General features: G+C 36.5%; 1 protein-coding gene and 1 long non-coding RNA gene across 3 annotated transcripts in view; one reads left to right on the forward strand and one right to left on the reverse strand.

Annotated features, from left to right (window-relative positions):
* Positions 1-13,980, forward strand: part of LOC132480971 (uncharacterized) — a 196,711-nt gene that overhangs the window by 125,282 nt on the left and 57,449 nt on the right. The window lies entirely within an intron of this gene.
* Positions 1-13,980, reverse strand: part of DPY19L3 (dpy-19 like C-mannosyltransferase 3) — a 74,232-nt gene that overhangs the window by 38,433 nt on the left and 21,819 nt on the right. The window contains exons 4-8 of one of the 2 annotated variants that reach the window (XM_060085601.1): positions 10,384-10,474; positions 4,050-4,171; positions 3,091-3,236; positions 1,231-1,354; positions 552-686 (exon numbers count right to left, since the gene is read on the reverse strand). In XM_060085601.1, the coding sequence (XP_059941584.1) occupies positions 552-686; positions 1,231-1,354; positions 3,091-3,236; positions 4,050-4,171; positions 10,384-10,474 (618 nt within the window). Of the gene's footprint in view, positions 1-551; positions 687-1,230; positions 1,355-3,090; positions 3,237-4,049; positions 4,172-10,383; positions 10,475-13,980 lie in introns of those variants that run through there. The other variant, XM_060085602.1, reaches the window with a different exon arrangement.

Raw genomic sequence — 13,980 nt, forward strand, 5'->3', positions numbered from 1 at the left:
GGATCTTTGTTCCCCGACCAGGGATCGAACCTGTGCTCCCTGCAGTGGAAGTGCAGAGCCTTAACTACTGGCCTGCCAGGGAAGTCCCGAAATAAATCCATCTTTTTTTTTTTTTTTTTTTTGTCGTACGCGGGCCTCTCACTGTTGTGGCCTCTCCCATTGCGGAGCACAGGCTCCGGACGCACAGGCTCAGCGGCCATGGCTCATGGGCCCAGCCGCTCCGCGGCACGTGGGATCTTCCCGGACCGGGGCACAAACCCGTGTCCCCTGCATCGGCAGGCGGACTCTCAACCACTGCACCACCAGGGAAGCCCAAATCCATCTTTTAATGTAAAATAAGCAGAATAAAAATTAAGATGGTCAAACTAGGCTGCATAAATTACTCAGCTTCAACTGACTGCAGCATATTTACATTATAGCTAAGAAGCAGCTTCAACTTTATTATTAAGCATATTTTATGTGCATATATTATGTGCATATTTTGAGCTCATTCTATCATATAAAACATTAAACAACAACCATCTCAACTGAGAAAAGAGAGCAAACCTTACCTTCACTGCTGGCAGCATGTCCAAGGAGTCCAGTATGAACAGCACTAATGCTTGCATCAGCATCATAAATTGATTAAATTGCCATGTTAGACTAAAGAGAAAAGTTGATATGAAAATGGCAAGAAGTGTCAGCCTCTGTAAAAAGAAAATCTTTGTATAATTTACAGGTCTCTAGTAATAAAAAGCCTCTCAGACAAGTGTTCTCAAGAGCAGCCAATATCTCTATAAACCAAACAGAAAAACTATGAACTGTTGCTCTGAAAACTCTTGCATTTGTTATTTAAGTTCTAAATATCCTAAAGTGACACTTTGCATATAAATATTCACATATGGTATGTGTACTCCATATTATCATGGAGGCGATAATGCACCAAATCACATCTCAAGAGCAATGGCTTAAAAATTCTGACCGTTTTGCAGAAATTTTGTGTGGGTTTGCCGCAATTGTTTAAGGGCAGATGATGTAGAGCACATTTTTAACATCAAAAATGAAAACATTTTCTTTGCAAAGTAGGAACAGGTTTAGAAAAAGAAAACTTAATTTAACTCAAGTTAAAAAACTGGTCATGGAATAAGAACTATTAACATGCACTTGGACACTATGAACATCACATTTTCTGAAGCTTCTAAGATAAAATTGGAGAACTAAAAATATATACAAAGTATTATAAAAACTTACTTGAGAAAGGGGCTGTAAGTTTGGTCGCAGGAAATATGTAATTGCTGCTATCTGAATTGCAAAGAATGGCAGCGCCCAATTCTCTCTCAGTGGGATGGTAAACTCAACCCTTGTGGTATCTATTCTGCACAAGGAAGACACAAAGGGCCAAAGTAGTAATTTTTACTAGCATTACCTCAAAGATTTCCTAAAGTGAAAGACATATGACGTTAAGTATATTTAGATTTTTGTCCTTGGTTCTCAATAATTTGCCCTTATCATCATCATCATCACGCCTGCAACATAAAACTGGCATTGAGAAAATTTAACTAACCTGTCCACAGGTATGCAGTGGCAGAACTGGGGTAGAACTGGTAGTTCTTTATACTTGAGTCTTAATTTTGTCATTGATTAATAACTTTTAAGAGCTCCTTGACTCCCCTAGAATGTGAACCCTCAGAGGGCAAGTGTAGTTGTTTTCAACTTTGTACACCTAGTACCAAGAACGATCCCTATACATACTAGGAATCCAATAAATGTCTTTATTTACTTTTAATAGAAACAATAAATTTGACTTTATTCTTTTTTTTAAATTTATTTTTTGTTGAAGTATAGTTGAAATACAGACTTTCATTTACTCTTAGCAGGAATAATATGTTAGATTAAAATGTTAAGAGCAGGCTTCCCTGGTGGCGCAGTGGTTGAGAGTCCACCTGCCGATGCAGGGGACACGGGTTCGTGCCCTGGTCCGGGAAGATCCCACATGCCGTGGAGCGGCTGGGCCCGTGAGCCATGGCCACTGAGCCTGCGCGTCCGGAGCCTGTGCTCCGCAGCGGGAGAGGCCACAACAGTGAGAGGCCCGCGTACCACAAAAAATAAAATAAAATAAAATAAAATGTTAAGAGGCAGCATAACATAGTGATCTCATACTCTGCATTTGAATTCTGACCAAGACTTAGCTCCATGTGTGCACGTGTGTGTGTGTGTGTGTGTGTGTATGCCTTGATCTATATATAAATATATATGCCTATAAAAATATTCTCATATATATATATATACACATGTACACATAACTTAACCTTTTTATATATTTATATATATATTATATATATTTTATATATATTTATATATATATATAATGTATATGTATAAAAGTTAACCTTTTAAGCTTCAATTACCTCACTTCTAAAATAGTAATAATAATAGTACCCACTCTACAGGGTTGTTAAAATAATACATATAAAGTATGATGTAAAGTGCTTGGCATATAGTAAGCACTCAGTAAGGTTATAATAAAAAGTAATTTGTTGAGGATTACAACATAAAATCAACATCAGAATTCATGTTCAAATTTTAAGACTGCTACTGACTATTGGTGTTGCTTTTAATAGGTCAGGCAATAATTCGATTTATCTCAAATATGTTTTTTAAATGCTATTTCATAATGCTCCAGGATTTGGAAATTAATAGATATTAATTAAATAATGTAAGAACTTCCTTACATTTGTACAGTGCTTTATACTTTGCTAATTATGGGCTGCATACAATCTTATTGAGGTTGATAATAAAGATATTAATAAACCTTTTAAGAGATGAGATTTGTGGCTAGAGAAATACTGATCACACAGCAAGTTGGTAATAGAATTGGGATTATTATAGATGACTCTCTTGACTTACAACTCAATGTTTTGTTCCTCAGCTGTAGATATACATAAGTAGGACTTTCTACCTTACTAAATAAGAAAAACTCCACTAGGTAACCCAAAGAGAAAATACTCCACACAAAATGTGGCAGAACAACCTTCTTTAAACTGGAAATGAAGTAACTTCTTTTTAACTTATACCTTAGAAAGGGAGAAGGGAACACTGATTCCAACTCACCTATTTGTGACATACCAGAAAGTTGCTAAGAGTCCTGATAGCCATGTACCACTCAGGAGCCAGCTGGTTATGTAAAGAGCTGTGACATAAATTGCTTGGAGTCCAAATAAGGTGTAAATATAAAAATAAACTGGCTCTATATATTTCTGTAAGGGAAGGATAAAAAACGTCTGTTAGAGAAGCCCTACTCCCTCTCATTGCCACTTACAAAATATGACAGTGGAAGTTTAATATTCAGAAGCTTGGTATTAATTCCAAGAAATAAGCGTACATCACTCCTTCCTGTGTAAAAATGTGCTAGCAGCCTTCCTTCTCAATACAAAAGCAGAAAAGGAAGTCCTAGAGAATTCTGGCTTCATTTTTTTTTAAAGTATTTATTTATTTATTTGGCTGCACTGGGACTTAGTTGCGGCACGTGGGATCTTTAGCTGTGGCCAGCAGGATTTTTAGCTGCGGCATGCAGGCTCTTAGTTGCGGCATGCGGGATCTAGTACCCTGACCAAGGATCAAACCCAGGCCCCCTGCATTGCAAGCGCAGAGTCTTCACCACTGGACCACCAGGGAAGTCCCTAGTTTCATTCTTTAGACGAGTTTTACACCTAACTTCATCCAGTATTACCTTATTCACATGAGAAGTGGTCACTGTGATTTGCTAACTTTCCAGGTTGTTGTTTTTTTATTTCAAAGATAAATGAGGAGTGATCACATGTTTCCAAATGAAAATATTTATCAGCTTCTAGACTGCATACTTATAAGCCTGGAAGCATCTATATGTAAAAATATCTTATAAAATATAAATAAAAAGCAAAATTCACAATATGTATGGAGAAAATTAGGATACTACTGTTTTTATACCAAGCCGTTGAAGATCAGAAAAACATACGTGAAACATTCAACTTAAAATGTCAGACTTTGACTTTCATCTAATATTAAATTCAATGTCACAGAACACAACATACCTGTATGGGTAGAACTCTATATAAAATACTGAGAAAAACCTCTTGGTAAATATTCATTCGTTGAAGGAGGTTAATTGTCCTCATAGATTCGGTTTTGTTATCATATATTAAGCCATGAAAACCTAAGATTGATATTTGAAAATTCAGTAAAAGATAATTATAATTAAATTATTCATTCAAAACTATTCATAGATTCTTTAGTATACGCCAGAGAATGTGCTAGGTCTTGGGGATATAATAGTCCTATCCATGAAAAGCATACCATATATTAGATGGACATTACTTAAATGTTTACACAAACATAGGTAAATTATAACTTCTGTGATGTAACAGAAGAACCGTATGATTCTTCTACAGAAATTTGGGCAAGAGGATTTTATATTTCCCTGCTCTGCCTTCCTGCCATGAGACCTGTAGTACCTCCTTTGGGAGAGTATATGAAGCCTCCCTCCCATCCCCAGGGATGGGTTTGGCCATTTGACTTGCTCTGACCAATGGCAGGTGAGTGGATGTGACACAGGTCACATCTGAGCAGAATCTTTAAGAGGCAATGCATGCTTCCACCAGCAATCTTACTCTTTCCCTCTGCAGTGCTAACAGTATGTTCCACATAGGGGCTGGATAATGAGAGTGAGAAATACATCTGTTGTTATAGAATTCCATTGTTATATTGAGGTCATTTGCTACTGTAACCAAGCCAACTAATTAACAGAAGGTATGAACAGTTCACAGAAGAAGACATGCACACAGTCCTTACGCATCTGAAAAGATGCTCAACCTCACTCCTACTAGAACTGCAAATTAAAACTACACTAAGATATCATTTCTCACCTAGCAGCTTGGAAAAAAATCAAGAAGTCTGACAATATACTCTGTTAGTGAGGCTGTAAGGCTCTTTCATACACTGTAGTTGGGAATGCAAAATGGTATAATCCCTATGGAAGAGAATTTGGCAACACCTAGCAAAATTACATGTGCATTTACTCTTTGATCCAGGAAGCCCATGTCTAGGAATAGATTCCAAAGACAGACTGGCAAAAAGACAAAATGACATAGGTACAAGTCATTCCTGCAGTGCCATCTGTAAAAGCAAAAGATCAGAAACAATGCCAAAGTCCATCAACACGAGGTGTTTTGGACTGAAATGTGTCCCCCCAGATTCCTATGTTGAAGCCCTAACCCCAATGTGTCTGTATTTGGATAGGGTCTACAAGGAGGTAAAAAGGTTAAGTGAGCTCATAGGGTGGGGCCTTAATCTGATAGGACTGGTGTCCTTATAAGAAGAGGAACCAACAAGAGAGGGCTCTCTCCCTCCCTCTGTGCACACAGTGGAAAGGCCTTGTAAGGACATGGCAAGAAGGTGGCCATCTACAAGCCAGAAAGAGGCTTCACCAGAAACCAACCCCGACAGTACCTTGATCGTAGACTTCTGGCCTCCAGAACTGAAAGAAAATAAATTTGTACTGTTTAAGCCACCCAGTCTGTGTTATTTTGTTACGGCAGTCCTACTAGACTAATACAGGAGTGTTATGGACTGAGACTTTATATGCCCCCCTATGTTGAAGCCCTAAGCCCCCCACAATGTGATGGTATTGAAGATGAGCCTTTGGGAAGTAATTAGGTAGAGACAAAGGTTATAAGAGGGGGACCCTCATAATGGGATTAGTGCTCTTATCAGAAGAGACACTGGAGAGCTTGCTCTCTGTCTCTGCCTTCCATGTGAGGATGCAAAGAGAGGTGGCCAGCAACAAGCCAAGAGAGTCCTCACCAGAACCCAACTGTGCTGGTACTCTGATCTTAAGACTTCCAGCCTTTGGAACCGTGAGAAAATAAATTTCTGTTTTTTTAAGCCACCCAGTCAATGTTAGTTTGTTATGGCAGCCCGAGCAGACAAAGACAAGAAGGCTACTTGAATAAAGTTATGGTTACCCACACCAAGGAGTACTATGCAACTGCAAGAAAATAAGTAAGTAAATAAATAAGGAATATCATGATACTCTACTATAGAGTGAACAAGATTTCAGTCAAGTGAAAAAAGCAAAATAGAGGACAGTGTATACAGTAAGCAGGGTTTTTTCTGTAATAAAAGGGAAAATATGAATATATAAAGTATTTGCTTATATTGAAAATACTAACTGTAGAAGAATAAACCAAAAACTAATACAAATAGTTACCTAAAGAGTGAGGAAAGAAACAGGGTGGAGGTGACAGGGATGGAGGTGGACTTCCCTGAATGCTCCCTGTTTTATAGTTTTGACTTTGGAACCATGTAAACATTTTTTTAGTAAGTATAAAAAATATATAAAATTTTTTAACAAAGCAATCACTGAAAACCAAAAGCAAGATAAAACAAAGAAACCTACTGAGTTGGTAGCTTGGTCACATAAAAAGAACTCTTTCCAGTGTTCCTGGGAATAGAGGAATGTGACTGTAAATTCCTAGTAGGCTACATCCTAAGGACAAAAAGAATTACAAAGACAGCCTGAACTGTTTTCAGGCAATCACACTGTTAGTAGCAATATTATCATTGCTACACTGAAAGTATTATACATAGCAGCATAAAACAAATACGTGATAATGTCATAGAAGCCAAAATTTTCAACTTAAAGAAAACAAGATACAAATATAAAGTCAAAAAAGTAAAAACCTTATTATCCTAATTTTGAACTAAAAATAGCTCTATTCATATTTTCTTTTAGGAAAAAAAATCACATTTCCTACTCTGCTCACTAAAGGTCTGGAAACAAGGACCAAACTAGTAGCAATAAGTGCCTCTAGTACCCAGATTGTGGTCTCTAAATAGCCACTAAAGAGAACTGGGGCTCCTTGGAGAAACAGCTGATTCTAGGTCACGGGTAGGAAAAACACAAAATGGGCTTGAAACATCTTGTCATGCCAAAGGAGTTTTCAAAGGCTATTGGAGTCATGTCAAAAAGACAGCAGTTGGTGGTTAAGAATCCACCTGCCAATGCAGATGACAAGGGTTCAAGCCCTGGTCCGGGAAGATCCCCCATGCCACAGAGCAACTAAGCCCATGTGCCACAACTACTGAGCCTGCTCTCTAGAGCCCACGAGCCACAACTACTGAGCCTGTGTGCCACAATTACTGAAGCCTGCAGGCCTAGAACCCGTGCTCTGCAACGAGACAAGCCACCGCAATGAGAAGCCTGTGCACCACAATGAAGAGTAGCCCCAGCTCGCCGCAACTAGAGAAAGCCCGCACAGCAACGAAAAACCCAACGCAGCCAAAAATAAAAATTAAAAAAAAAAGACAGCAGCTGATTTGAAGGGCATCCCACTGGCCAAAGACTAGACAACTTGTTATAAGAAGAATAATGCAAAGATTGAAACAAATGAAATATGTTAGAAATCCATGTGTTTATGATAATATTTAAAAAGCAAACCTTTAGGGGATGCTAGAGAGGTAACTCATTCTAAAACAAATGGAAAGGATCAATACTTATCCCACCTTTCCTTTAGGAACTGACATTCTGGGTTGCCAAATAGTTGATGAGAAAACGTTTTTATTTAGAGAGGAAGTCCATCTGATAATGATGGAAGGAATTACAGAATCAGAATATCACCATGCTATAGTCCTTATGCAATGAACAGATTTAAGTAATGATCATCAATGGTTGTAAACCTAGGTGAAAGGCTAACTAAGAACTTAATAATGGATAGCCCAGTCTAAACTCCAAAAGAATGAGCTGCACATTATGTACCCCCTGATGTGGAAGTGTACAACACCATCTAGGAAGTATTCTTGCCAAAAAGCAGAACCTAAATCTGAGCAAGCCTCTAGATCTAACTGCCAATTAAGAGGAAATTCAGACAACAGAGAAACACTGAATGGCACCATTGGGGCTCCACCAAAATCCAGAAAGTGGAAAACTCTCAGACAAAGCAATCAGTGTTTCCAGTGAAGAATTACAAGAAAAAAAGATGGTGAGGAATCTATAGCTTAAAAGAAACAAAGACATAGCGAAAGACTGCAATGTATGAGCTTTATTTGGATTTCAAAAACTACATTAAAAATCTATAAGACAAGAGGAAAATGAGAATATTGAGTAGATATTTGATATTAAGTAATTTCTTAATTGTGATAATGACAACTTGGTTATGTTTATAAAAGGGAGTTGCCATTCTTTAGAAAAATATACTGATATATTTACAGATGAAGCAATATGATGTCTTGGAGTTACTCCAAAATTATCCAGGTTGAGGATGGGGTTAGAGAGGAAACAAGATTGGTCATAATCTGGTAACCACTGTAACTGAGTGATACTTGAGTGCAAATCCATTAGAGGATTTTCTCTACCGTTTTATATGTTTTAAAGTTTCTAAAAGAATAATCTTAACAAATAACTTAAATAAATTGAAACAGATCAACCACTGAGTTCATAGTGATACTTAGAAAGAAAATACTCATTATTCACCTTTAGAGCTGAGGTTTTCAACTTCAACACTACCAGTATTTTGATATTTTGGTCCCGATAATTCTTGCTGTTGGGGGGACTGTCCTGAGCACTGCAGGATGTTTAGCAGCATCTCTGCCCTCTACTCACTAAATTCCAGTAGCACACTCACCCTCTCCCCGCTGAAGTGTAACAATCAAAACCATCTCTGGACATCCCAGATGTCCCCCAGGGACACAAGTGCCCTTCAATAAGAACCCCTGCTTTGGGGAATGCTAGAGAAGCAACTCATAATTTTGAGAACTTGTAAGTACAGCTGATTCTCATTACTCACCACAGTTATGTTCTATAAAATTGCAATGAAAACTGTATTAGCAATACTGAATGAATAGGAAATACAGGGTTACTTTCCTACAAGCTTCTGGTCATGCATTTTTATCAACTGATCAACACATGACCTTGATTTATATGAGTTTTTGTCTAAAGACACCTTTAGTATATATTGTTGATTCATTAACACTTAACTCATGGCCGATAGCACTCTCACACCTGAACAAAGCTTATCTAACACATGTTATTTTCTCTGTATGCCTTCACCATAGCCTTCTTGCACTTAGGGAAACTAGACAGCACTGCAGCACTATGCTTGGGGGCCACTTTAAACAGGAAAATCACCAACGAAAACCACAAAAATGCAAAAAAAAAACCATGGCGCTAAACAGACTGTGAAAATGACTCTGTAGTCTGAGAGCTGAAACACGAAAGCACTGCATCACCTTATTTGACCTCAGCTGGGAACACACGTATCAAGCAACTAAAAATTTTCACTGCTGCGCACATGCCCGTGAATGACTGTGAAAGCACCAGGACTACTGATTCTGGGGTTACAAATAAGTTTCAGAGAGTAGGTGAATTTGCAAATACAGAATCCATGAATAATGAGGATCAACTGTATGGGGGAAAAATCAACACTTATCCTGCCTTTTTTGATAAACTGTAGCTTGGGGTAATCAAATAGCTGATGAGAAAAAGGTTTTCTATCTAACAGAGTTCCAGCTAATAAATGCAGGAGGAATGAGAGTCACTTCTGTAACTCTATTGAAATAATGGACAGAGGCAATAGTCATCAATGGCTACTAAAACCATTAAGTGCAAGGCTGGTGAGTAATTAACCTTATTATGTGTGAATGCAACTATCCACACAGGAATCAACTGATTAACTTTTATGGCACTAAAAGAAAGGCAACCAAAATTTCATGTCTCCTATCGTGATAAAATTAGAAGTACAAACATTGCCCATGAAGAATTCTTGCCAAAAGTATATCTGATTCCAAACAAAGCCTAGAAAAAGGCAATTCTCTGTTATATGCACCCATATTAAGCATACGAAGCATATATTGAGTAGGAGAGACCCTTTTGGAGGGTTCCATTAAATGGAGTAAAGGTAAAGAGTATGTACTCTAAACCACTTAGAAACACAGAAAATGTGGGAAAATGGTAACTGCAAAATAAAGGAATGAATGGGGGCACTGGGGACAAAAAAGATAACTGTAATTGTCATTTGTACCACCAAAACGTCTCCTGTTTTCAGACAATACTCCTTTCACATACAAAGACCTTTTCCAAAATGACCATGAAAACAATTAACAGCAAAACCAAGAAATTGTGAACAGATAATTTGGGATGGAGGAGAGCTGAGAAGCAAGGAGAGGAGAACTACATAAAATATTACATAACTTCTTCCAAAGCAAAACATTTTCATGGATTGATTATGTTAACAAGGAAAAAAACTATACAAGTTCAAGGAAAAACTACACAAGATCTATAAAGCATTTAGAATGCATTAGTGCCAAAGTATATTTTAGCAGAAATATTGAAAAGAATGCAGTAGACCCCAAATAAAACTTAGTTGTGATTACCTTGCATGAGGGTTGGAGCCTGCAGCATCTGCTTGTAGTAGGAGTAATACAGTCCACATTCTGTTCTGAATGAGATTTCTCGCTCCACTTCCTGAAATAAAGTTAGGTCTACTGGGTTTACATGACCTAGTTTTGTTTAAATATCTATTGTCACTGTAGAAACAGGATACAGAACTACAACTTAAAAGAAAAACACAAAAACAAAAACCTCTGACAATAGTCTTAAGAAATCTTGGCAAATAAAAACAATAAAAGGCTGATAATTATTGAAGCTGGGTGTATATTATAGGGGTTTATTTTACTATTCTATTTTTGTGGATGTTTAAAATTTCCTATAACAAACCATTTTTAACAATGGAGAAAACTAGTTCCATTTAAGTTAATGTTTCAGAGTTAACGTTTTTAATTTCATACAAATTAAAACCTTAAAAAAGTACCACCATTCTTATGTAATATTAGTGAAAAACAAAATAGGGACAGTAGAAAAAAGTCCCTCAAATAAAAAGAACTATAACTGCATTAGACACCTGCCTAAAAGCTAACAATATTATATAATATTATATAAGATTAATAATTTTCTTTTTATTCTAAGAATACAAGGTATTCTTAGTAAAATGGGGCAGACCTTTTACATGTTAATTTTACTTTGACAAGTGTAACCTTGGTGGAAAGATGTTCATGTAGGATACAAGAAATATTAAACATGGATGCAAGAAATATTAAACTGCTTTTATATAAATATTCAATTTTAGAAGAACTGAAAATTTAAAGTAGTAGCTATTAGTCAATTTGGTTGTAAGGTGCTTTTATGAAATTTAAGATTTAAATCAGTAATATAAAATATGGAGGCAACTGGTAATAAGAATGGGGAAGACTTTCTGGAATAGTCCTATTAATACTCTTAGATCCTATATTTCATATATATATATAACAGTATAAATGAACAAAAAATTATAACCTATGTCATTATAGATTCTTTTACCCCAGTGTTCAAAAAACCAGGTTCTGCAACACATTGTCTAAAATGTAATATCATCTATGTTTTTTCCTATATAGCGGATCCATATTCCACAAACCCAACTTTACTGGTGGAGGATGATAAACATTGAATATCTTACTTTCTAGTGGATAAACTTCTTTTAGCACATCTCTGTTTTCCCCTACCTCCAATTATTTTTCAAATAGTAATAAACATTTCATTAAAAGAACCAGTCATGCTATTTATCTTCAGATCTGGAAATTATTTAATGTACTTCCTTCTGCCCTTAAGATATTTAAAAAGGGACTTCCCTGGTGGTCTAGTGGTTAAGAATCCGCCTTCCAATGTAGGGGATGCAGGTTCGATCCCTGGTGGGGGAACTAAGATCCCACATGCCGCGGGCCAATGAAGCAACTAAGACCCGACGCAGCCAAAAATACATAAATAAATTTAAAAAAAAGATATTTAAAGAAATACTTCTCCTACCCTTTAAAAAAGTATTATAAATTAATTCACGAATAGAGCATTGAAGAAATACTCAACTATCAAAGAGTATAAACATCCACTTACTGATATTAAAACAATTATGTTTCATCATTAACTCTTTTTTAAAAAAGCAGAAGGCACAGGGTAGCAAACCTTCTTATATAATGAGCTTCCTTTCACAGAAAACAAATTTATCCTTGGGAAATCAAACATGAAAAAGAAAAGGCTCATCAGGTTTTGAAATTTAATTTCATTAGCACACTTGCTTTACAAAAAGGACAACAGAAAATGATGTAGCTCTTTTAGCTTTTACATTTGCTACTGATTTGTGTTGTGTCTTTCATACCTGTATCGTTTTATCTTCTTGGCAGTCACATTAATCCATTCACCTTTAATCTCTGGGAAAAACTGCTCGACTGCTTTTGATAACATAAAACTAAATTGGTATTAATTGTTTCCAGAATGTTCAACCTCCTCCTTGGTCAGGTAACCATAGAAACTATGAATTGACATTAACTAAGCAAATATTAGCTTTTGTCCATGCAAATAAGAAAAAAAAAACACATTAAGTATATTACATTCCTTTCTTTCTCTCCAGCTGCCTTAAAGTGTTCAAAGTGTGGCTGCCTTCAATGGAATATTCTAACATCAAACACTCATGCCCAAACCAAACTGGAGAACTAAATCAGTCATTCACATGTAGGGGGCTCCCTATCGGACATGGTTTTAAAAGGAGACTGACTTCATGAAGATGCAGAAAGAGAAAAAAAAACTGCTCAAAGTACTAAAAGTAGAAAGCCACTTTTGTGCCCATCTCTCTGTCTTTTAACATAACCAGAATGTGTAAAGAACAGAGGGGATCCTGATTAGTAAAAATGCCTTTCAACATGATTACTTGGTAATCTTGGCACCAGCTGTATAGAACCAAATGCTATACTTTATTAGACAGACACTTGCAAGTTTTACATCTGCTTCATGCTAAGAGAACATCTGCTCTACTCAAACACTTTTCCAGTTTTTATACAGCAATTTATACTTTGCCTGGTGGATAGTGCCAATGAAAAGGTACATCAATAGAAGTTACCCTCTGAAGAACACAAAACGAACAAATACTTCATATTTTAAATTGCACAAGTTCCACAGGGGAAGCACTGTTGAGAGAATAAAAAACATTGTCTCTGAAGATGACAGAAAATAGCAGAAAGACAAAATAATTGTATTTTTAAGAAATTGTACGGCTAAAGCCATTTAAGTAGTAGTTAATATAGTAATTTAACAGAAGTACTAAAAGGAAATAAGCATGAAGAAAAGAAAATGACTAATGAATGTTGCCAGGGCATGCAGCTAATGATTTGCATGCCCTGGCAACACACAAAAGGTAATAAGCCCTTTTAGACAAATGACACCAAATTTGCAAAGGAACCATATCATTAGTTTTAAAAAATCTCATGTAAATAACTTTTGTTTATAAAAATTGCCTTCCCCAAACAACTAGGCAACTGGTAGTGGGGAAGCCATTGAAAGATTAACATTAAAGATAACATTAACATTAAAGATTACATTAAAGACAAATGTAATCTTTCAGAATTAGGTTAACAAATCATCTCACCAAGCAACAGCAACTCATGATAAGACAGCCGTTCTTAAAGTTCTGTACAGGGAATCATGCCCTCAGCAAACATATTTATGGCACATACATAGTTTATTGTCTGGTTAAATTCATGTCCATCTGTTAGAATGGAATGATTCTTGCCCTAGAGTTGATTAAAAGCCATGACATATGACAGCTGCCAAGCAGTGTTTGTGACTAGGTTAGACTATTGTTGACGTGACAGTATTTCCACTGGGCTGGGCTGAAGCAATTATTAGCTGTGGTTCTACCACAGTTACCACTGTGCGGATTAACCCTATTTGGTCTAAAGACTCCTTGCTTTGCAGGAGTATTCAATGGGAAGATGTGCACATTCTATAAAATCAAATAAATAAGAAAAAATGTTAGCACAAGGAAAAAAGACTTTAAAAAATTGAGTGACTTGAGTACTTCTGGCCAAATGAGAATTACATTTCCTTATAACTGAACGTTTATTTGCTGAGGAAACAAAAAGGTATAAGAATTCAGTCCTTGATCCCAA

Source organism: Mesoplodon densirostris, chromosome 19 (assembly GCF_025265405.1).
Source record: "Mesoplodon densirostris isolate mMesDen1 chromosome 19, mMesDen1 primary haplotype, whole genome shotgun sequence".
NCBI classification, from domain to species: Eukaryota; Metazoa; Chordata; class Mammalia; order Artiodactyla; family Ziphiidae; genus Mesoplodon; species Mesoplodon densirostris.